We start from the raw sequence: 25673 nt of genomic DNA, 5'->3' as shown, positions 1-25673 counted from the left end.
CTGATGAAAGGAATTAAAGATGATACAAACAAAAAAAAAAAAAAAAAAAAAGATGATACAAACAGATAGAGAGATATACCATGTTCTTGGATTGGAAGAATCAATATTGTGAAAATCACTATACGACCCAAAGCAATCTACAGATTCAATGCAATCCCTATCAAATTACCAATGGCATTTTTTACAGAACTAGAACAAAAAATTTCACAATCTGTATGGTGACACAAAAGACCCCGAATAGCCAAAGCAGTCTTGAGGGGAAAAAAGGAGCAGGAGGAATCAGACTCCCTTACTTCAGACTCTACTACAAAGCTACAGTAATCAAGACAGTATGGTGCTGGCACAAAAACAGAAATATAAATAAATGGAACGGGATAGAAAGTCCAGAGATAAACCCATGAACCTATGGTCAACTAATCTATGACAAAGGAGGCAAGGATATACAATAGAGAAAAGACAGTCTCTTCAATAAGTGGTGCTGGGAAAAGTGTAGAGCTATATGTAAAAGAATGAAATTAGAACATTCCCTAACACCATACACAAAAATAAACTCAAAATGGACTAGAGACCTAGATGTAAGACCAGACACCATAAAACTCTTAGAGGAAAACATAGGAAGAACACTCTTTGACATAAATCACAGCAAGATCTTTTGATCCACCTCCTAGAGTAATGGAAATAAAAACAAAAATAAACAAATGGGACCTAATGAAACTCAAAAGTTTTTGCAAAGCAAAGGAAACTACAAACAAGATGAAAAGACAACCCTCAGAATGGGAGGAAATATTTACCAACGAATCAACAGACAAAGAATTAATCTCCAAAATATATAAAGAGCTCATGCAACTCAATATTAAAAAAAACAACCCAATCAAAGAATGGAAGACCTAAACAGACATTTCTCCAAAGAAGACATACAGGTGGCCAAGAAGCACATGAAAAGCTGTTCAACATCACTAATTATTAGAGAATGCAAATCAAAACTACAATGAGGGGCTTCCCTGGTGGCGCAGTGGTTGAGAGTCCGCCCGCCGATGCAGGGGACGCGGGTTCGCGCCCCGTGAGCCATGGCCACTGAGCCTGCCCGTCCGGAGCCTGTGCTCCGCAACGGGAGAGGCCACAGCAGTGAGAGGCCCGCGTACCGCAAAACAAACAAACAAACAAAAAAACTACAATGAGGTATCACCTCACACCAGTTAGAATGGACATCATCAGAAAATCTACAAACAACAAATGCTGGAGAGGGTGTGGAGAAAGGGGAACCCGCTTGCACTGTTGGTGGGAATGTAGATTGATACAGCCACTATGGAGAACAATATGGAGGCTCCTTAAAAAACTGAAAATAGAATTGCCATACGACCCAGCAATCCCACTACTGGGCATACACCCAGAGAAAACCATAATTCAAAAAGACACATGCACCCCAATGTTCATTGCAGCACTATTTACAATAGCCAGGTCATGGAAGCAACCTAACTGCCCATCAAAAGATGAATGGATAAAGAAGGTGTGGTACATATATACAATGGAATATTACTCAGCCATAAAAAGGAACAAAATTGGGTCATTTGTCGACATGTGGATGGATCTAGAGACTGTCATACAGAGTGGAGTGAAGTAAATCAGAAAGAGAAAAACAAACATTGTATATTAACGCATATATGTGGAACCTACAAAAATGGTACAGATGAACTGGTGTGCAGCGCAGAAATAGACACAGATGTAGAGAACAAACATATGGAAACCAAGGGGGGAAAGTGGTGGGGAGGGTGGTGGTGGTGGGATGAATTGGGAGACTGGGATTGACATGTATACACTAATATGTATAAAATGGATAATAATAAGAACCTGCTATATAAAAAAATAAATAAAATTTAAAAAATTTTTTTAAAAAGGTTAAAAGTAGTTGCGTTAGACCTCAGAAATATTGCGGGTTCATTTCCAGACCACCACAATAAAGCAAATATCGCAAAAATGTGGGAAAAAAAACGTGGTTGCCTTTAGGGAGTAATACTGATAGAAGGAGGGGATAGGGAAGGGATCTCCATCATAAGTTTTCCAGTATTACTTGGTTTATTTAACCATAAACAAGGATTACCTTAATAAACAATTTTATTTTAGTCATCGAATAGGAAAATGTTTAATAAAATAGAAAAATATTTAGGAGCATTAATTAAAAATAGCAGATTACTAAACCATAAATCATAGATACCAAACAGTTTAAGTAGAAAACATATTTCCCCTAATAGAAGCTCCATTACAGCAGGGACCACTGTAATGCCCAGCATCTAGAATGGTACATGGCATACATAATACACACTAAAAAATACTGTGGAATGAATTCGTTTTCACTTAACAAAATAATATATATAGACAGAGACACAGGTCTGAAAATATACACACCAACATTAGCTGCAACATCTCTAACCGGTGAGATTATGGCTGCTTTTCATTTTTTTCCTTTTCCTTATCTTCAGTTTCTAAGTTTTCCACAATGAATACAAAGTAATTTTATAATGAGGAAAAGTATTTTTAAAGTCACTATCATTTTTTCATTAAACTTTTTCATTTTGTGACCTGAATCACAAAAGAAACTCCAAAAAAAAGATATTTTACATATATATATATATATATATATATATATTTTCCAAGTTAGAAAAACTCACAACTATTAATAATGGAAAATGTTTAGTAAGGTATAGACATATTCATTGATCTTGACCTAATTAAGAGGATCTGAAAATCTTTCAAGGTAACAGAATACTGCAAAATTACTATTCATTGCACAAATCAGGTAATTAGTTCCAATACTGGTTAACAAATCTCATGAATCTACCTGTTCTGAGGTAAGAAGCCTCTGTTGGTTATTTTAATTAGTTACTTTTAGATTAAGTAGCTCTGTTCATAATGCGAATACAGAGTATTGTTACACTTCAAAGTGTAAAATCAAATGATATATTCATTTGCACTAACTACCATGAATGTTACAGGTTATGCTTTTTAGAACTTCATAGCCATGCACAAGTTAAGTATGTAAAATACAGTATCCTTTTAACTGGTCTTCCATGGGAGAGAGTAAAAAGCTACATTGATTACTCAGATTTGCCTTGATCTGGAATAAAATGGTAAAGCCACTTAAAATGGTTTGGGCAGCACTTACGTATCAAAGGGGCTGAAAGGTGTGAAAATCATTTTGATTTTTATAAAACAATCAGTCTTCATGAGAAGAGAAGACCAGAAGAAATATTCCAAAGGCTTTGTTTTATTTTACATTTGCCCCGTGACCTGGCTGATTACTTTTGATTTTCTTTTGTATAGGGCACACATTCTTAAAAGATCAATTACAATTCTTTCAATTTTTCACTGATTCACAAAGAGGAACAGATTTGTTTTCCCTTTTTTACCCAACCTCGTACTTAGCATTTCTACAATCACACATAATGGACTACAGCATATGAGCAAATAACCAGTTCTTAAAGGATAGCGGAATTATGAAAAAATAAGTATGAAAATCCCCTTAACATCTCATCCAAGAGATAGCTCTAGGGTTGAGATGGGAGTCGGGGCAAATGTCCTCCAGTGAGGTCAGTAGCACTATGCAATACTAAATAACAAATGGGTCTGTATCTCTTCTTTATTCCACTATCAAAGGTAAACATCCATCTAGGACACCCATTATTATACTCCTAAAATCAAAATGAGCACTCATATTTCATACGGAATATCAAGTAATGCTCCTTAGCAGTTCCTTGTTACCTCTCCTTATTTATTCTGCTTTGCACTATACATACTTCTACTACATCTCTTACTGCATCTTAAAGCTGCTTCAAGGGCAGGAATTGTATTTTGTTTACCTACAGTGTCTTGTATCATCTTTGAGACCGTCTAACTCCTATAGTAGCTTCATAGTTATCTACTAAAGCAATAAAAATTATTTCTGCAAAGATACTGATTTTCCTATTAAGTGAAAGGTGCAATGCAATTCCAATTACCATCACAAAGCGATTTGAAGGAAACCTGATAAAGTTTTCTACAGTTTATAACAGAACAGCATATATCGTATCCATTTATATGGAGGATCAGGCAGTGAGGGAAGGCGGCAGCAGGCAGGAAGATGGAGGCATAGAGTACAGAGAACCAAACCTCCAACTCTTAACATTGATCATCCCAAGGTGTGGGATAAAAGTTCTCATGGGGAGAACTTTTCCTCTCCCTATATAAGGAAGACATCACCAGAATAAGCGTATTTTAAGATAAAAATTCACCTCTAAGAATAAAACAGTAAAAATAACCAAAGAAATAGTGAAAAAGAATAATAAAGACAATATCTGGCAACACAGGAAAAAATACACATATAAAGCAAGACCATGGTAAAGATCCTAGGCTCTGGAGCCAGACCACCCACATTTACATCCCAGTCCTGTAACTTACATAACTGTGAGGGCTTGGAAAACTCACTTGCCTTTACATGCCTCATTTTCCTAATTCATAAAAGGGGGATAATAATAGTACCTACACCTCAGAGTTGTGCACAGTACATGAGATATTCTGCATAAAATACTCAGACCGATGTCTAGTATACCTAAGTGCTCAATACATTCTATCTGTTAAAATATAATTGCTGCCATACCCAAAATACAAAAGAAACTTGTGTAACTGACTGATGTTTCCCAAAATGCTAATTAAATCAATAACAAATTTCATTTCCCAACTGTCAACCTGGCTACATTATTATTTATACTAAATGAAACTACCCCAAACTGCCAAGGATGCAGTGAAATGGGCTCTTTCAGGCAATGGTGTTTGGGGGTGTAACATACAACTTTTGGCAAGAGATGTCCAGGAGTTTAGAAGTTTCCATACTCTTTATCCAATTAATATTATTTTCATCATAACCTATACCAAGATGGGTATAAGGAGTTATTTGTAAAAGAAAAAACTGGAAACAGTCCGATGCCTCAGTAATAGAGAGCAAACAATTTTATCTTGACAGCAATTAAGTAATATCTTTTTTTTAACATCTTTATTGGAGTATAACTGCTTTACAATGGTGTGTTAGTTTCTGCTTTATAACAAAGTGAATCAGTTATACATATACATATGTCCCCATATCCCTCCCTCTTGCGTCTCCCTCCCACCCTCCCTATCCCACCCCTCCAGGTGGTCACAAAGCACCGAGCTGATCTCCCTGTGCTATGAGGCTGCTTCCCACTAGCTATCTATTTTACATTTGGTAGTATATATAAGTCCATGACACTCTCTCACTTCGTCCCAGCTTATCTTTTAAAGTATGTTCTAAAAACGGAAAATGCTCATGTTAAGATAAAAAAATAAAAATAATCATGTTAAACAGGTTAGTTCTAATTACCTGCTAAGTCCAGCAAAACCTCTGGCATATGGTAGATGTTCAGTAAATATTTGCTGACTGTATGAATAAATATTAATATTCTTATATATTTGGGTCCTGTAGCCTAGCTCTATTTTAAAATATATGTATTGAGAAATATTAACAAAAAAAGGATTTTTTTTTAATGTTTCGAAGTTCCAGATGCTTGCTACCCCTAGAATATGGGCAACCCCAAATTCTAATCAGGGGTTGCACCAATGTTTGCAACAGAGGTTTTACCTATATCCGTTTAGCTCTAAGAGTTCTCTAGCCAGATTTGGTAATGAATTTAGTTGATTTTTATCCTTAAGTACCATTTCAGAGAAGGTACCTCTATTAAAAAGTAGTAACTCTCACATTGATAAGTAGCTTAAAGAAATTAATATTTAAAGGAACTTTTTATCCTTTAGTAAATTCTAAAGATGTGACTAGCTGACATCTATCTCAAAAGTTTGATTTTAAAATATTAGGTTGTTTTTGTCCTATATCTACTTTTCTTCTTGTACAATAACTAACTCACACTCTAAGAGAATTCTGAATGTATTCTGAGAAACCAAATGTTGGTTACCATGTAAAAATGATTTTCCAAGGAGTCTTAAACTATGACACCAATAACTAACGTTTATTGAATGCCATAATAATAAACATTTTACATGAATCTCCTTTAATCAATTAACGGACAAATTCTCAGCTGTATCCTTAACTCAGTGGCTGGCTAGACACTGCTCTGGTTTAGGTCACTGATTTTTAAACTGTGTTCAACAGGGCACTAAGGGCCATGGCTCCTGAACCTGGCTGGAAATCAGAATCAGCTAGGGTTGCTTTCAAAAACACAAATTCTCAAAGCCTACTAAGGTCTACTGAATTTGGATCTCTGAACTTTTTTTTTAATGCAAGCTTAATATGATGGTAATACAATCATGATGATAACGTAACCCAAACATCCAATGGCATTTGGGACTTGCTGCCCTAAAAAAGTACCATGGTGACCTTAGAGACCACCCAGAGTGCAACCCCACATGCTGCCTCGAAATGTTCACCAACCAAAGCAGCCCCACTTTTGTCTGTTTTATATAATGGGGGGTCCAAGTAAGATTTGGGCTTGGAGAAGGAGTAAGAGTAAAATGAGTTCCGCTACTTTCTCTTTGTAACCAGTTTACCACCAGATATCATCCACTATAGCTTTAGATCAGTAAACAGTGCTTCTGACTGATTTTTAATCACTCCTTGTTTGTCTCCCTTCTCCATGATAAAAAAAGGAACACAGGAGTTATGGCTTTACTGTGTTCCTCTCAGATGCAAGAAAAACTGGCCTGGAGCCCTCACAGTAGTTCTAATGAAACTACCGTCAAAAAACAGGGCTTGGGGCTTCCCTGGTGGCGCAGTGGTTGAGAATCTGCCTGCCAATGCAGGGGACACGGGTTCGAGCCCTGGTCTGGGAAGATCCCACATGCCGTGGAGCAACTGGGCCCGTGAGCCACAGCTACTGAGCCTGCGCGTCTGGAGCCTGTGCTCCACAACAGGAGAGGCCGCGACAGTGAGAGGCCCGCACACCGCCATGAAGAGTGGCCCCCGCTCACCGCAACGAAGAGAAAGCCCTCGCACAGAAACGAAGACCCAACACAGCCAAAAATAAATAAATAAATAAATTTACTTTAAAAAAAAAACAGGGCTGGAGGGGCTTCCCTGGTGGGGCAGTGGTTGGGAGCCCGCCTGCCGATGCAGGGGACACGGGTTCGTGCCCCGGTCCGGGAGGATCCCACATGCCACTGAGCGGCTGGGCCCATGAGCCATGGCCACTGAGCCTGCGCATTTGGAGCCTGTGCTCCTCAACGGGAGAGGCCACAACAGTGAGAGGCCCACGTACCGCAAAAAAAAAAAACAAAAAAAAAACAAAAACAACAAAAAAAAAAAAACAGGGCTGGAGTCTCCAAATGATGTTATCTGGTTTTTGATTATCATCAGAGGTATGATGCTAAACTTTCAGTAAATCCCTAAATTAGATGACTACATAATGAAGAAAAACTACCTTAAACCATATTTTAGAAGCCCAAATTCTAGAATACAGAACAGTGAAGAGAAAAAAAAAAAAAGCTAGAGAACAAAAGACCAGGGTTATACTGATGATTCTGCCACTATCTAGTTACATGATTAAAGCAAATATTTTATTTTATGGATTCTGTCCCCTTGAACACATCCACAAAAACACTAAGTCTCCCTAGAATAGTTCAAAAATTAAAAATCCGTTTCTGGTATAACTTTATTTACTACTGAGTTTCTAAATATTAGATATAATGTTATGGCTCTAATTAACACTTATGAGGAAATAAAATAGGAGATAAATTCTTATTTAATAGCAATATTCAGTCAAAGTTCTTATGTTATATATCATAAAAAACTACTTACTTTGCAGTCAAAAGAAAATTAGGGCTAAACAGAAATTTATATTTGCTCTGATCTCTTCCCTCAAGCGGAACTGAAAAATAGCTAAGTGAACAAATCTAAATTATAGCAGTATAACATCACTTAATTGCTCATAATTTGATTTACTCATTCTGTTCCTAAATAGCATAAAACATTGTTTGTTTGTAGTTCACTGAAAATTATTCCAGAGACATCTAAAACCTCTTTAATATTCCTCTCACTATATAAAACTTTTCTAGCATGGTGTCTCATTACCTTGTCCACACTATTTATTCCTGTCTGAACATTCAGCTCCACTCGTTAGAATAAACATCTGCTACAAACATTATTAATGAGATACATATCAAAGGATCCAAGCAAGTTACTAACTACCTGGGGTAATTACACTGTTCCATATAAAATCCATTAGAGCAGTAAATACAGAAGCTCCCTAAACATATTATAAATAGTTTATCCATACAACAGTTATTTCTACAAGTCACCAAGTACATTTGTCAGGACATATAGAGCATGACCACACGTTGAGCACTCAGTTATAACAAAGGCATAGGACATGATTTTTTATGAGGAAAAAAAAAAGACTTAATTTACCTTTCAAATTTATACATTTAGTGAATTGCTTACAAAAAAAATCCTATCAAAGTGCCAGGCACTAAGCAGTAACTTACAATGAATGAGAAGAAAAATTTATTTCAACTTTTATAATTTACTGAAGTAAATTTTAAAACAAAAATATCTTTATATTAAACTTATGTATCCCTACCTTAAGTTCACTTTTACACTTTCTTATAAAGAAAAGATCATTTGAAATGTTAAGATAGTCTTTTTTAAGGAGAATGTATTCAATAACAGTTTGGCAAAAGGGCCAAATCTGCCGACCACCTGTTTTTGTAAATAAAGTTTTATTGGAACACAGTTCTGCTCACTTGTTCTGCTCATTTGTTTATGTGAGAGCAGCAGGGGACAGCTGCTTTTGCACTACAATGGCAGAGTTGAGTAACTGAGTCAGTAAAAATATTTACTATCTGGCCCTAATGGAAAACATTTGCTGAACCATGAATTAGATGAAAAACTTAAAGATGGGGGTTCTATCTTAAGCATTCCTGATCCATTCAGCAGTTGACACAGAGCCCTGGAGGTAAGAAGCTTTCAATATAATTTCTGAATGAATGAAAGAAGGGAATTCCCAGACCAGGGTTCAGGAAGAATGAATCTGTCTATAATTTCCTCCAAGAAGCATTATACAAGTGTATCTCACTTACTTAAATAGAAGTGTTATAAAAAGCTGACTATAAATTACATTTCCATAAATGTCTAAGTGGCTTTTTTTTTTAATTCCTGCAATAATTTTCCTTGTAAGCCAAGTACCACATTTACCTTGTATATTCAGTTTTCCTTAAAGCAGGGATGCTTGTATATGTGTAGGGAATATATATATATACACACATATATGTATATACATATACATAAAATATATATATAAAATACACACACAAGTCAGAAGATAAGTATATGCATGTGTAAATCAGCAGCTATCTTTTACTGAGTGTCTACTGTATGCTAATTGTTTTAAATTACTTTATTTAATCCTTTTACAAACAACTCTATGGGGGTAATGGATCACCCTTATCTTACATAAATCCAAACAAAAGTTCTTTCTTAGGGCCATCTAATTTACTCTGCCCTAGTGTATCACTTTCCTTGAACTATGCTTTTTTTTTTTTTTTGGCTAAATGGTTTACATTTTTGTCTCGAAATTAAATGGGACAAAGAGTTGTGATCTTTTAAAATCTCAAAAATTTCACAACCACCATTAGTGTTTCCATATCTTTCATGTAAAGACATTGGCAGCTTTTCAATTGGACTAACTCATCCAATAAACATTTATTGAATGCTTACCACGTGCCAGGCACTATTCTAGGCACTGGGGACACAGTGATTAAAAAGACAAAAGTCCCAGACCTCATGAGGTTTGCTTTCATTATGATTATCAATTCACTACAAGGCTTTTGCTTGTCTATTACAAATTATTCCCATAGCATTACTTTTTCTTATGGCAAACCTACTCTGAGTTATTTTCTTTTACTTTATTATTTGCATTACAATCGTAGTTACAAAAACATTAATATTAAAATTAAGTTGTATCTGCCCCACTCCATGTCTCTTTATGTATTTTTAAGGTCACCACAAGTTAAATGTAGATGAAGACAGCATGATACAAAAGGTATGATGATCACTTTGACATTAAAAACCTCTAATAAAAATTAAATGCAACCTATATCATCTTCAAAACACCTTTAAAAATTAAAAATGTGAAAAGCAGATCTTAAAGAGATATATCTTCTTTCCCATTTTCATTGCCACATTATTCACAATAGCCAAGATATGAAAACAACCTAAGTATCCACCAAGAAATGAATAAATAGATGAATAGATAAAGAAGATGTGGTATGTATATATATATATGTATATATAGATATATATACACAATGGAATATTATTCAGCCATGAGAAAGAAGGAAATATTGTCACTTGTGACAACAAAGATAGAATTTGAGGGCACTATGCCAGGTGGAATAAGTCAGACAGAAAGACAGATACTGTATGATATCACTTATATGCGGAATCTAAAAAGCTCACAGAAACCGAGACTAGAATGGTGGCTACCAGGGGTTTAAGGGGTGGGGAAAATGGGGAGGTACTGGTCAAAGGGTACAAACTGCCAGTTATAAGACAAATAAGTTCTGAGGATCTAATGCACAACATGGTAATTATAGTTAAAAATACTGTATTACATACTTGAAAATTGCTACAACAACAGATCTTAAATGTTCTCACCACAAAAAAGAAATGTTAATTATGAGAAGTGAAAGAGATGTCAGCTAACACTACAGCAGTAACCACTTTCCAATCAATATATAAGTGCATCAAATCAACAAGTTGTACACCTTAAACTTACATAATGTCATGTCAAATTATATCTCAATAAATCTGGAAAAAACCTAAAGTATACATATATGTGTGTATGTGCATATATATATACATGCACTCCTCATTATTCTAATTATATGTGTGTTTGTATATATAATACATAATTATTCTAAAACATTTTCTTCACTATGAAAAAGTTAATAGGACTTCTATATTAATATCTATATATGTATATATTTGTGCATATATGTGTATATATATATACGTGCAATGTACACATACATTCCTAATAATTAGGAATGTATATATACATTGCACGTATATATATATACACATATATGCATGTACTATATATACATACATGCATATATACACATGCACTCCTAATTATTCTAAAACATTTTCTTCATTACAAAAAAGTTAATAAGAGTTCTATATTAATCTGTTAAAATAATTATTTCAATTATTATAACATTTGCTGAATGAATAAATAATATAGCAAAGCTATAAAAAATGGATTACAAAAGAGAAAGAAAAAGTTTAATGTTATTGAGGAAGCAACTTTACGCTTTAATACTAATAAATATTTTTAAACGTAGGAATATGAAATTTGAAGCTAAGCTTTGCTGTAAGAATACAACAACCTTAAGAGTGTATAAAATTACAAAAAGTATTAGCAAGGATTAAGAGAAAAAGAAAACTATCGAAGGAACAAAATACAGAGTGAATCAGGGAGACTTGGTAATTTTTAGATTATAAACTGATAATACATGTTAATTTTAGTAGTGTCCAACACCATTAAAGACAAGGTGGCAGGCAGCAAACATACCAAAAAGCACAATATTATTAAGAAAAAATACTTCCAGATTTAAATTTGGTATAGATTCATGTCAAACTAACATAACTCTGAAACCAAAAATTTAGCAGAATGAGAGTTATAACTGTAGTACACAGCTAAGAATACTAGCAAAACAAAAACTATACAATATATGAAACATGCTTATTTTGCTGCTCAAGTCACTCCCAGGAGTACAAACCTTCTCTAACAACAAAGCAATATTCTTCAAGCATTCGGGTTATTAGTGTAACTTTTTTGAGAAATCTAACTTACCGCGTACCATCTGCTTTCCAGCTTACTTTATATGGCTTCTGCTCCAAAAGTTTAATATTTTGTTTGTCCATGGAAATAGGCTGTGCTCCAGGGAATCCAGACCTTAAAGAAGAACATTGTATTACTATTATGGCTGGTGTCCATACAAAGCAATACATGTCTTAAACCAAGCTCACCTGAGTCACACGTTTAGCACAATGTTTTCCCTATCATGAGATTAATGTCAATTGGAATAATATCAGCTTTCACAAAAATGCCACCAAAAGGTTATCATTTTCTTGACATTTTAGAACTCAAGTTAACAGGCTCATAATTGCCACTGCAAACTATGACTATCGGGCTAATTTTTAAATATTAATACACATGATCTAAACAGTAAAGCACATACTGTTTACAAGTCTTTGTATATCTACAAGTCTTTTACTTCAGGAAGAAGTTTAAATCTTGCCTTGACTATCTTACATTGCTCTAGACCCCATATTCCTCCATCAGGACACTGCCAGCTTGGCATAACTTTGCAGGGTTGGCAAGTTTCTCCTCAAAAGATGCCCAGAAGTGACAAAACAGGAGAAATTCAGGTCGAGATTAAAGTACACTGGCAAGAGTTTAACAGAACACTAAAACTGATAGCACTTCATCATTTACATTTTTTAGTTAAAATTATTTCTAGTTTATTGATCTGTATGTATACCAGTCAAAAAGTTCTTTATATTAGGAATTTTTAACAATAATCCTGTTTCATCATGTTCCAGCTGTATTACAATTTTCTGCCACAGATAGCAATGATCAACAGAAATGACCATAGACCAAGACCTGAGAGCAACAAGCAGTGAACTCTCTCTTGAATCCTCTCCCATGAAATGTCTGATAAATATCTTCAAGTCAGGGTAGGGGGCAGAACATATTTAAAGCTGATTCTCCCAGGTTTCTGATGACAGAAAAACTGGAAAATGAGGCACATTCAAGTTTCACCTCTTCCCTCTTAATAAAATGATAAGAGCAACTAAAACATTAATCAGCAACAGTGGGACTTCCCTGGTGGCACGGTGGTTAAGAATCCGCCTGCCAATGCAGGGGACACGGGTTCGAGCCCTGATCCCACAAGCCACGGAGCAACTAAGCCCGTGCGTGCATCACAGCTACTGAGCCTGTGCTCTAGAGCCCACAAGCCACAACTACTGAGCCCGCATGCCACAACTTCTGAAGCCCACATGCCTAGAGCCCGTGCTCCGCAACAAGAGAAGCCACAGCAATGAGAAGCCCGCACACCGCAACGAAGAGCCCCCACTCGCTGCAAGTAGAGAGCCTGCGCACAGCAACAAAGACCCAACGCAGCCAAAAAATAATAATAATAAATTTTTTTAATAATAATTTAAAAAATCAGCAACAGTAGAATCAATCCCACAAAACAAATACCAGAAAGTGACAACAGTAATTTTCTATTCCACTAGGAACACATGTGAGTCATCTAATTTTGACTCAAAAGTCTGGTTATTACACTGTTTATCTTGAGAAAAATCTGATAAACTCTTGCTTGACATCTTTTTAAGAACTCTACGTAAACACAGAAACTTCAAGGAGCAAAGAGGCTATGACAGTGTTTGCATTAATGTTAAGTATTGCAGAATAAGAATAAATTTTATTTAAAACTTTAATTAATATTTAAAATGTTTATTACCCTTCCCAGCCACAGAATTGATGACACTTCTGTTGTACCTCTCCTAACTTTGGTTGAGTTGTTACTTGAGTTACACCTTTAACAGTTACGCCTTCCAAAAAAATAGCACCCTGAAAATAAAAGGAAAAGAAAAATACATTAGAGTTCAAATCCACTTACAAAGACCAGACTGAAAGATACATTTATTTTCAGAAATCTGAGCAAATACATGCAACAAATGGTCTGCTACAGGAGGTTCTACAAACTCCCCTGGGATTGTACACTAGTTTTCCTTAATCCAGCATATGATTTTCAATGTACATATACAGGCCATTGTCTATATCATGTTGTCAAAGCATCCATGGGTACTACTCAGTAATCATAACAGCAATAATATCTTACCTACCATTTACTCAGAGCCAGGCAAAGTATCTGGCATTTTACAAACAGTTTCTCTAATCCTTATAACAATCCTGAAAAGTAGATGCATTATATTTATTTCACAAATGACTAAATGAGGCATAAATATTTTATGTAATTTATTCAAGTGGTAAAAACAGAATGTGAACCCAGGTCTATACTATACCATTCACCAATGAGTCTCATTTGGGGAAGGGGGTGAGAAGTTGTGTCACCGATGGAGTTTGGATTTTGAGATAAAAACTTACAATACATACCTTTGTAAACTAGAATAAGAGTATAACAGTAGACAAAGCAGCTAAGCTACAGTCATTGGATGTATCAACATAAAAACTAAATATTACTCATCACTGAATTTTTAATCTAAATTCTTTAACTCGGAACTATATAAAATGTCTTATTGTATTTCACCCATTTCACAGCAAGTATATTTTTAGAATATCACAGAGAAGTGAAGCAGATGGAGAATTTATATATCAAATAATAAAGAACACCCCTGGAAACTTTAAAGACTAAAAAAATAGTCTAGATTCATTTACAATTACTTTGAGACCCATAAGAGGGTTGGCATCAGTCTCAAGAAAAATCTATAAAACAACTCTAGCTGTTAACGTAATTAGGGAATAAAAAATATGGTCTTCAAGCTACAATGATCAACATTCTGGCAAAGATTTGGCAACCTGAACTAGTTGGGAAGGAAAAAAAAAAAAAAAAAAGAACACAATATTTAGTCCACATACATCCCTGTCAAATTCAGAAGAGTCCTAAAGTCAATCCAGCAGACTACTTTTTGCCCCTAATTCTGAATCATATTTTACAGTTATCTAAAATGTCATCTACCTTGTTTTCCTTAAAGAGAGGTTCCATGAGCCAAAGGATCAAAGAATACCATTCCTCTCCTATTACACCATAACCTCTCTTTATCAGCCAATGAAATTCCTGTTTTAGAACCATTTCTACCATTAAATATAACTAAAGAAAGAAAATTTTCAAAGGAAAGCTTAACCAGGTGGATACGTTTTTTTAACATATTTAGTAATTGAGATACTCAGGTAACTTCAATATCCTGATAAAATTACATCTTGTATATACTAATTAAAAAAAGAAAGCATTATCTTTATTCTGAAGGTACTAATAGCACAGAATTTTTTTGAAGTTTTATCAATAACCTTCCCTGTAAACTCAACCTTTTTCATGAACACCCTGCCCTCCATGTCTTAACTAGAAGCTAGCTCTCCAGCAAAAAGACCACTCACTTTTCTCTTAAGCGAAAGCTACTCATTCTTCCACTGCCCAAGTCCCACGGTAGGAGCGTAAACAATTCTCCATTCACCAATGAGTCTCATTTGGGGAAGGGGGTGAGAAGTTGTGTCACCGATGGAGTTTGGATTTTGAGATAAAAACCTACAATACATACCTTTGTAAACTAGAATAAGAGTGTTAACAGTAGACAAAGCAGAAAAGTAGACAAAGTGACCTCTGGTCACTTCCCCACATTCATCAAAACCATCAGTATTTCTCACCATGCTAACTTCTGTCATTATATTGGTAACATTAACATCCAATGAGACAATCTGACCCATCAAACAAACTAAGCTTCACAGTTCTGTAATTTCTTTTTTAATGATCATCTCATCTGTGCTTAACTTGAACAACCTTGCTCCATGGCCATATCATCCTCATTCCAGACTGCTCCACCTTTTGATTCATCAACTCAACTTACATTCATTGGGTACCCACAACATTCTAAACCAATATGCTCCTCTGACCTCTTTCATTAAACAGCTTCACTCTTTTACTCTCACTAAGCTCACTTTTCAATTTCACCAAGACTAACAATCCTTCACTCCTCCCTTTCCAGTCTAACAGCTCCCCCATCCTGACCTTACTTCCTATTCAACCTAGATCCTATCACTGATTACTTCAGTTACCCTTCACCTGATATCCTCGGTACTCTTTACCCTCTGATCCTTCCATCACACCCATACTAAATATAGCCGACCTTGTATCAACCCACCATTAATCTCCACTTCCACACACAGGCAGCTGAAATTTACTGAGGAAAAATCACAATCTCAGGGCTAAGGATGAGATTCCCCTCCTCTTGCTGAAGACCTATTTCTCTATCTGCTCTTGAACTTCATTCCCTTTAATCTCCTCAGAAATTGCTCTATCATTAATTCCTCTATCATTTCATTTACTTTCAACTTCATTGATTCCACTAGCTCCTTATCCTCAAGTAATAGATATGCTTGAGTTTATTCCATACTAAAAAGCCTTTTCTGAATATGCCTGCATCAAGCAATCACCCTTAGTTACCCTTTTTGCTCATAACCAAACTACCTGAATAGTCTGTACCAGCGTGCAGATAAGAGTTAACACAATAGGGCTGCTTGCAAGGTTGGCCCCTGGATGGCATCTGGGAACATGACTCCCAGTGTTCTCAGTCAGCTGATAAGGCTGGTTCATCACACCTAAACTATTTGTACAGACAACAGTTTACACTGAACAAATGTTTCCCTTCTGGGATTCTGGAATATTGATACACGCTAGGCACAAGCTGCCTACATGACCAACCATGAATAAAAACCTTGGGCACTGAGACTCTAACGAGCTTTCCGAAACAGAAACATCACACATGCGCTGACGCATTTCCATTGCTGTGGGAAGAGTGAGCTCTGTATGACCCCTCGTGGGAAGGAGAGAGCACAAGGAAGCCTGCACATGGACTCCTCGAAACTCCACTTGTCTTTTTCCCTTATGATCCAGCAGGATATCCTTAGTACACTGCTGCATTAAATCTTAGCTGTGAGTACAACTATATGCTGAGTCCTAGAGAATCTCCAAAAGCAGAGGTGGTACTGAGGACCCCTAACACAACTGTCTCCTTTTTCTCACCTCCCATCAGCTGCTTAAAATCACTAGTCTGACCTGGCCCTGCTGTACCACAGAAAATTATCCTCAGATGGACACTTCATATCCTTACTGTATTTGTCCCCTCTATGACTTTTCATACTATTAAATCACCCATATAGATCACTATAAAACTCTAAACTATTTTTCATATTTCTTTGTCTTTTTGTGCTACATCCAGGAAGAATTTCTTAGCTAGATCTTCCAGCTTGATAATTTCCTCCACAGCTAACTTCAGTCTGCTATCCAACCCACCTACTGACATTTTTCTTTATTATTATCATTTCTAAGGTCTCTAACTGGTTCTTCTTCATAATAGTTTGCCATTATTTTATGGATTGATATCCTCTCGTCTTCTAAAGAAATGTTCTGTTGGCTTTTTATAAGCTGTTCTCTTCAGTGCAAGCTAAAAAGAATGAGGTAGTTCTGTATGTACTAGGAAAAGAGAAAACTTCACTTCTTACCCTACATACTTCTAGACGTTCACATTTTTATTTTACAAAGAAAATTGATCTGTATGTCACTTGTGTACACTTTTAAAGAGACAGATAGGTAAGTAATTGCGGAGAAATTCTTTTAAGATAACAAAAATGCCCGTGGTAGGGTAAAAGTTGAAGGATTATTTGTTTTCAAATTTTCTTTAATGTCAGTATATTATTTTTATAAGTAAAAACATATTTAATAATTTTAGTATTTACTAATTATGATTTGAAAAGAGGAGAAACCTACCAAAATGCATAAGGCTTCAGAATTTTCTTTTTTCATAACTCTACCTTTGGAAGTATAAGCTCAAATATTCTTGAAAATTACCATCGCATTGTCAGTCAGAAATCAAATCTAACTGCTTTCTCCAAAAACAAAGAAGGTAAGCATTCTGCTTTTGGCAATGGCAGACTAGTTTATTTAGACAAATTTTGCAGCCATGAGAAATGCTAGTCAAAAATGTTAAAAGCACCTGTTTTAAGATATCAGAGAATTAGAAAGGCAGTAAGGACCTGAAGGGCCAAGAACTCAGAAGGAAGGGAAGCCCTGAGAGATGAGACAGACATCTGGCATAGCTTTTCTCCTCTAGGATTTTCCTCTAAAGGCACTGTTTCCAAAATGGTAGCTGAGAGGCTACAAAACTGAACAGAACTTTCAGCATTTATCACAAGAATGGGAAAACAAAAATTGGAGTACCAGGTCACCAAGGAGAGGGGTCCTGCTTAATGCTCCAGGCTTTCAGTTAGAATTCCCAAGGGACCACACTCCAGAATTGGGGTGAATCAAAAACAGACCAGCCTCCCAAAACTAAAGCCTAGCTTCTCAACAATTCAATTATTGACTGAGTTAAGATGTTCTACTCCTAATCCTGTGTAGGAGCAAAAGTAAATCTTCTCTGAAGGAAGAAAACAGGATGCAGAACCTCAAATTATTTCCACAATTTTTCATACATAACGTCTAGTAAGCAGAAATACCCAGGTATTAAAAAAAAAAAAAACCTACAATTGACTAGAAATCAAATGAATACAAGAAGAAAAACTAAAAAAAGGATCCAGAGGGTATCCACATACTAGAGTTATCTGACATAGGCTTTAAAATAGGCTTAATAGGGAGTTCCCTGGCAGTCCAGTGGTTAGGATTCGGCGTTTTCACTGCCATGGCCCAGGTTCAATCTCTGGTCAGGGAACTAAGATCCCACAAGCCGCATGGCCAAAAAAATTAAAAATAAAACAAAATAAAATAAAATAGCCTTAATAAATTCAAAAACTTAAATGACAAGATGCAGAATTCCAGCAGAGAACTGAAAGTTACTTTAATACTCAAACTGAAATTCCAGAAGTGAAAGTAAAATAACTGAAATTAAGTACTCAATGGATGAATTTAACAGCAGCATAGACAAAGCTACAGAGAGAATTAATACACTGGAAGATAGGTCAGAAAAAAAAATAACCAGACTGAAAAAATGAAACAAAAAAGTGGAGAATATAGAAAAGAACATAGGAGACATTTTTTAAAATAATAAAATTTAAAAGGTCTATTGAGTAGAAGGAGAAAGAATGAATTTAAAACAATATTTGAAGAGATAATGGTCAAGAATTGTCTAAAACTGATTAAAAAATCCAATCATAGATTCAAGAATCACTGTAAGTAGGAAGCAGGAAAAATACAAAGAAAACCACAGGTAGAAACATCAGAGTAAAACTGCTGAAAATCAAAACCAAAAGAAATTCTCTTCAAATAAGTAACTTCTCAACAGAAATGAATTATGGAATAATATCTTCAACATACCAACCCAGAATTCTAGTATCTAGATTTTGAAGAACAACTGTTCTTTAAATTAAGGGGTATATAAAGACATTTTCACACAAATGCTGAAAGAATGTGTCACAGCAGATCCACATTAAAGAAAATACTGAAGAGAGTGCTTCAGTTAGAAGGAAAACTATGCAAATGGAACCACAAAAATACACATAGAAATGAAGAGCACCAGAAAGGATAAATATGTGGGTATATCTAATGAATATTAACCATATAATAATGATGATGATGATGATGATGATGATGATGATGTCGTCTTATGGGATTTAAAGTATAGAGAGAATTAAAACACACAATACCAAAAGGGCAGTAAGAGATGAATGGACTCAAAAGTTCTTGGATTCTTGCATTATCTAAAAAGTGGCAAAAGTACTAACATTTACCAAACTTCAACAGTCAAAGATGCATACTGAAATCTTGGGTAACCACTAAAAAAACAGTAATGTATAACAAGCATGGGTTGGGGTGACAGAAGAATAAAAATAATTAAGCATAAAAAAGGCAAGGGGACTTCCCTGGTGGTACAGTGGTTAAGAATCTGCCTGCCAATGCAGGGGACACGGGTTCAATCCCTGGTCCAGAAGATCCCACATGCCGCCGAGCAACTAAGCCCGTGCGCCACAACTACTGAGCCTGAGCTCTAGAGCCTGCGAGCCACAACTACTGAAGCTCGTGTGCCTAGAGCCCGTGTTCCGCAACAAGAGAAGCCACCACAATAAGAGGCCTGCGCACAGCAATGAAGACCAATGACGAAGACCCAATGCAGCCAAATATTAATTAATTAAATTTTTTTTAAGGCAAGAAAGGAAGATAAAAAGGACCATACCGTAAGTGGGATAAACAAAATCAAACAAAAAAAAATAGTGAGATAGTAAGTTTAAATTATATCAGTAAAATAAATGTACATAGACTAAATATTCCAATAAGGCAAAAACTGATGACTAGGTAAACAAAACCCAGCAACATGATGCTTATAAGAGTCATACCTTAAATAAAGGATTAATAAAGGCTGAATGTAAAAAGATAGATATATAAGGTCTTCCATACAAACACTATCCAAAAGAACACTTGTACTACCATATAAATATCAGATATTTTACAATGCTAAAAGTTAAGACACTGTAAAGATAAACTAATCTTTTATACATGTTTGTATAAACCAAATATCACCTCAAAATATTTAAAGCAAAATCTGACAGAACTACAAGGAGAAATAGGTAAATCCACAATCACAGTGGGGAATTTTTAAACACTCCTCTTAGTAACTGACAAAATCAGGAGAAACTAGGTTTGGGATTTTATTTTATATGTCATTTATTCCCCTAAAGAAACATGCTCATCTTAGCTAGTTTCCTCTTAATGCTGCTGGAGCTCATTTGCAATTATAGGGATTTAATGGTGCTTAAGTTTATAAAATAAATGGCATTTTTAAGATACTTTCTGATGGCAAAGAAAAATAAATGCTGCAAACTTGACCCTATTTTGTAAAAATAGTAACTGTGTGTTTTAAACTCTTTTACACATTCAAATACTAGATCATAATTCAAAAACACATTAAGCATATGCTCATATTAATGTTATTCTTAAAAAATACAGTTGAATTCCCTCACAGAAGTGATAAGAGGGTAATCATCTATATGTCATATTATGCTATTAGACTTTCTTTAGAATGTGATTCTTATTTTTCTAGGTATGTGATTCAGTAATTTCAGATATCTAAGTCCAGAAAATGAGTTAGAATAAAAAACTAAGTTATTTTTGAAATTATTTGTGTTTCAAAACAACTTACACTTTCAGTAGCTGCTGAGTCTTGAAGTTTGAAATGTGTAAATACATATTAAAACAATGTTTTTCAAACAAGAGACTTTTTTTTAAGCCCTAAATAACGGTATTTTATTATTTACATAAAACAAGGCATTTTCTTCCTTGCCTGTCAATCAATGCCTACTAATAAATGAGTTGTGGGATTTACTGCTCAACCATGATATCCCACACACCTTAATTATTAACTTTATTAACAATTAATTACTGACACACTTTCCCTGACTTTACCCTTTGGCCTACACCATCTACTTGTGTATGTACAAGTACAACCAGCAATCTTCTTCTCAACATCTCTCCTGTCCTCCCGAGAAAAGAAGGTAATGCTTAATGTTTTTTCTTAGGCCTTTTATTTCTAGAAGATTAACAGGAGTTTGCTATAGAAGAAATAAGAATCTTCTGAGTTCAACTTTACAGAAAAATATGAAAACACCACCCACGGAAAGGAGAATTTATATGCAAAGTTATTTTAACTATGGGAAAACTTTGTAAAGCATCAGTAAAAATTTTCACTCCATATTTAGTTGGAATCTCACAATACTTTGCAAAGAAACAATAAATTCTCAGTCTAACATCTAAGAGTTCTTTGGTTTACCTAAGAAACAAAAACAGGAAGAATTTATATAACTGAAATTTTTCTTGTAGAAAAGGCAAAGATCCATGGCTATCAAGTCTTTGGAAATAACCAGAATGAAATAATCTAACAAATCTAGCTAAACAAACATAGCTAACATTCCATTTGCATAAGTCTCAATGAAGCTGTAGAAGAAAAGGTAAAGACTATAACAGTATTTTTAAACATTACCAGTTTTAAACGTTCTTTTCTCCTTTTGCCAAAGGAGGCACTCGACCCAGGTTCTGATTCCTTTTTTCCATCCTCGTCCTCATCTTCATCTTCATCATCCTCAAAACACCAATCTGGCAATAGAGGTGGGGGTGGTGCTTCCTCTATATCACCATAGCGACGAAAAAGTTCTTTCAAATAATCACCCTTATAAATTCCCGGTGGTCTGGCTTGAGCAAAAGTAGCAACTGCTGCTTCAATACTATGGAAAATAAACACCATGCAATTTCCTCACTACTCTCCATTTATGCAGATTTATCACAATTCACTTGTTACATTTAAGGCTATTATACAAAGCATAATAGAGGTTTTCTAAAATGGACCAATCACAGTCCCCACGCTCAAGGCATTCAATCTATTAAGAGACAAATTCATTCTGAAACATTTTTAACATAAGTACATGGGAATTTCCTGAACTCTAGAGGTAAACTGCAATGAGTGTATAGATGAGATGGGGTAGAGTCTGTAAGGAATTTAAGTAAACCCTTGAAGTTTGAGGTCTGACTCTCAGCGAAAACATCAAAGAAATGTGAATAGCAATATGAAAAGAGAGTAAAAGCATGCTGGTTCTTCAGGAACTTTCAACACACCCAGGCATTAAGAGTACAGGTCATCAGAGAGAGGCTAAGCATAGGCTGAGTCTGACATAGGAGTCTGTATCGTGTAGCATTACTGTGTAGAGCATCTGAAAGGCCAGAAAGGCAGAGCTAGACGTGCATGCAGTAGAGAACCCCCAAGGTTGAATGAACAAGAAAATATACAATCACATGTGTGCTTCAGCTGATTATAATCAGAGAAGGATCTACTGCATGAAAGGCTTTGTAAACAAAAGTGAAGACCTTCAAAGTAAATGAGGAAATTCAGTTAGTAATATCGCATTCTCTAATGTCTTAGAATCTAAAAAGACACTTTACAAATAACAGCTGCTCATAAAGACATGCTTATTGGTTTAAACAGAGTAACTCTGTCCCCAAAAATACCTTTTATGTATAGCATTTAAGTTTTTCCTAGTACTCAATAGGTATTTTTAAAAGGTACTATTAAAAATGAAAAGAAAAAAAAATAGTAACCTCCAAGGTGAAAACATACACAAAATATTGGGAGAACTTGTCTCTGATAATTCTGTAAGATGTGAAAAAAAATCCGGAAAAGAAAATACATAGTATACGGGATCCATAAGCACTCAAAGTGCTACTTAGTAGAAAACACCAGGTAATGAATGGTGTTCGAAAGATTAACCAAAGCTAAAATGAAAACCACTTGAATCAATCATATTACTCATGACTTCACCAAAAACCTGGCAATATAAAATGCTAAAATTGAAAAATCAATAAAAAATTTTTATCAATTACTAAATATGTATTCTTCCATTATAACATGAAACAAATACCTCCAATCCATTTTCTCCACCAAGAAGGCACATATGAGGAAACCAGTGCGATTGAAACCATGGGTACAATGAACACCTAGAAAATAAAACAATTTTGATTTAATAAATCACTTCAGAGGCTACGTTTTACTTTAAAACCCCAACCTGCAATCAAAACTTTTCAATCATTTTATAAAATAACTACATTTTTAAAGCTTGGCCTTCTTTTGTAACTATTAAACCTGTCAGCTTAAATTGCTTAGAAAATAACATAGCACTAGCTATAAGTTTAAATATAACATATACTGATTTATTGGTTACAACTGTTTCTAAGGTCTAAAGTTTTATCTTAAAATTAAAAGATTCCAAGCATTTTAAATAAGGAGGTATTTCATCAAACACACAACTCTAAAGAACATAGGCGCACGCACACACACGCAGGCATGCACACGTGCACGCGGGACACTTCACTAGATACGGAAAATAACAAACTGATGTATACACAGTACAATAAAAACAAAGTTCTCTAGAAACCAACTGACTGTATCTTTACATTAGCTTGTAATCTTCCAAAATGAACTTTTAGAAGAAAAACCTGCTGAGAAAAAGACATTTATTTTTGTTAAGCTTTTTTTCAGGACATATTCAAGATCAGTGTGGTCCTGCCTCTATATTCTGAAAAGCTGCAAATGAGTTTCATAAATTCTAAAACGGACTGCATTTTCAAGTCATTTTAACTACTTTGAAAAAGTAATAAAAACAGCTTGGTGTACATTATTAAATGATCACGCTGTAGAAAACCCACTTCAATGGCAGCTCAACATAAAGTAGAGACGGAGCATCAATGAAGCAAGAAAACTAGTAAGGAAGCCTTCCCAGTAATTTATATGTGAGAAGGATCTGAATGACAAGGGTTATGGTGATGGGAATAACAGGGAGAGGTAGATGGAAGAAACATTTAAGGTAGAATGTGCAATCTACCTTAAATGTGAATTTTAAGGGTGAATAACTGTCAACACTGAGAGTATGGTTTCTGACTTGGGTGACTATTTGAGCAATGGCCCCATTTACCAGGTAAGGAAGTACAGGAGTTTACATCTTTCGGGCAAGGCAATGAGTACAGCTGGACACGCTGAGTTTAAGGTTCTTATGAGACTTACAAATATTTGGAAATAAGGGTAAAGAGCTTCACAGAGAGATCTAGCTAGAGTTGTGGATTCAAGAATAATCAGCATATAGTCACTACAGAAGCAGTCTGTGGTGTGGGCAAAATCACTGGTGGGCAAAATCACTGAGAATGGGTAAGTATCAACAGAACAAGAGAAGATAATTAAGGATGGAATCTGAGGAAAACTAACCTTTCAAGAATAAGATGGCAGATGGAAGGGCATAAAAAAAGACTAAGAATGAACAATCATGGGGTCAAGAAAACAAAGAGAGCATGAACATTGGGTCACGTTCACCAGGAAAAGAGGAAGTTCCAAGACAGGAGTGTTCAACTGTTTAAATGTCACAAAATGATTAGAAATGAAAGTCACTATTTGTTTAAGACTGCAGAGGGAGGACTCCAGATCACAATGATGTGAATAAAAATAAATGGATTCAAGTATCAATCTCTTGGAAAGTTGACTGGGAAGGAGAAGGGGAATATAAAACAGAAAGGTGTGGGGTTTTTTTGGAGGGATGGGTAATATTTTAATATAAGAGGCTTGGGTATATTTACAGGCTGAGAAGGACCTGGTTAAATCACAGAGACTGAAATAGAGAACAGTGATATAACTGAAATGAAATTTCTGAAAAGAGATAAAAAATAAAGAGATCAGCCTTGAACAGAAAGTTACCCCTTAGAAATAATTGCTATAATCGTGAAACTCTATAAATTCATCATCTCCAGTGCTTTAAGAAAACGTGCCTCAAAAGTTACACAAAGATGTCAACTGTAAATAGACTTTTTTATTCAACATATATCTTAACCCAACATGTAAATTTACTTTCTACTTTATATTTGAGACTAATTTAAGCAACAAATACTCTAAAAATGTTTCTTATCTACACCACTACTATTTTTGCATCTAATTTTTACTCTAGCAAGATTAAATATTTTTATGAATAGGAAATGTAAGAATAATTGCCAATTAAGTGATTAAGTCATGTGATGATATGCAATTTAAGAAAGTACCAGTGCTCATTATTCAACATAGTTTTAGAAGTTTTAGCCGCAGCAATCAGAGAAGAAAAAGAAATAAAAGGAATCCAAATTGGAAAAGAAGTAAAGCTGTCACTGTTTGCAGATGACATGATACTATAATACACAGAGAATCCTAAAGATGCTACCAGAAAACTACTAGATCTAATCAATGAATTTGGTAAAGTAGCAGGATACAAAATTAATGCACAGAAATCACTTGCATTCCTACACACTAACAATGAAAAATCTGAAAGAGAAATTAAGGAAACACTCCCATTTACCATTGCAACAAAAAAGAATAAAATACC

At 35.1% G+C, this 25673-nt stretch overlaps 1 protein-coding gene across 4 annotated transcripts in view; it reads right to left on the bottom strand.

Moving 5' to 3' along the window:
• RNGTT (RNA guanylyltransferase and 5'-phosphatase) overlaps positions 1–25673 on the bottom strand; it is a 285456-nt gene that overhangs the window by 240164 nt on the left and 19619 nt on the right. For all 4 annotated transcript variants that reach the window (XM_028494651.1, XM_028494653.2, XM_024116822.2 and 1 more), the window contains exons 5-8: positions 23199–23274; positions 21770–22010; positions 13531–13640; positions 11853–11954 (exon numbers count right to left, since the gene is read on the bottom strand). In XM_028494651.1, coding sequence (XP_028350452.1) covers positions 11853–11954; positions 13531–13640; positions 21770–22010; positions 23199–23274 — 529 coding nt within the window. The remainder of the gene's footprint in view (positions 1–11852; positions 11955–13530; positions 13641–21769; positions 22011–23198; positions 23275–25673) is intronic.

Source organism: Physeter macrocephalus, chromosome 10, assembly GCF_002837175.3.
Source record: "Physeter macrocephalus isolate SW-GA chromosome 10, ASM283717v5, whole genome shotgun sequence".
NCBI lineage: Eukaryota > Metazoa > Chordata > Mammalia > Artiodactyla > Physeteridae > Physeter > Physeter macrocephalus.
The sequence above is the reverse complement of the archived record's forward strand: the minus strand, read 5'-3'. Positions and strand labels throughout refer to the sequence as shown.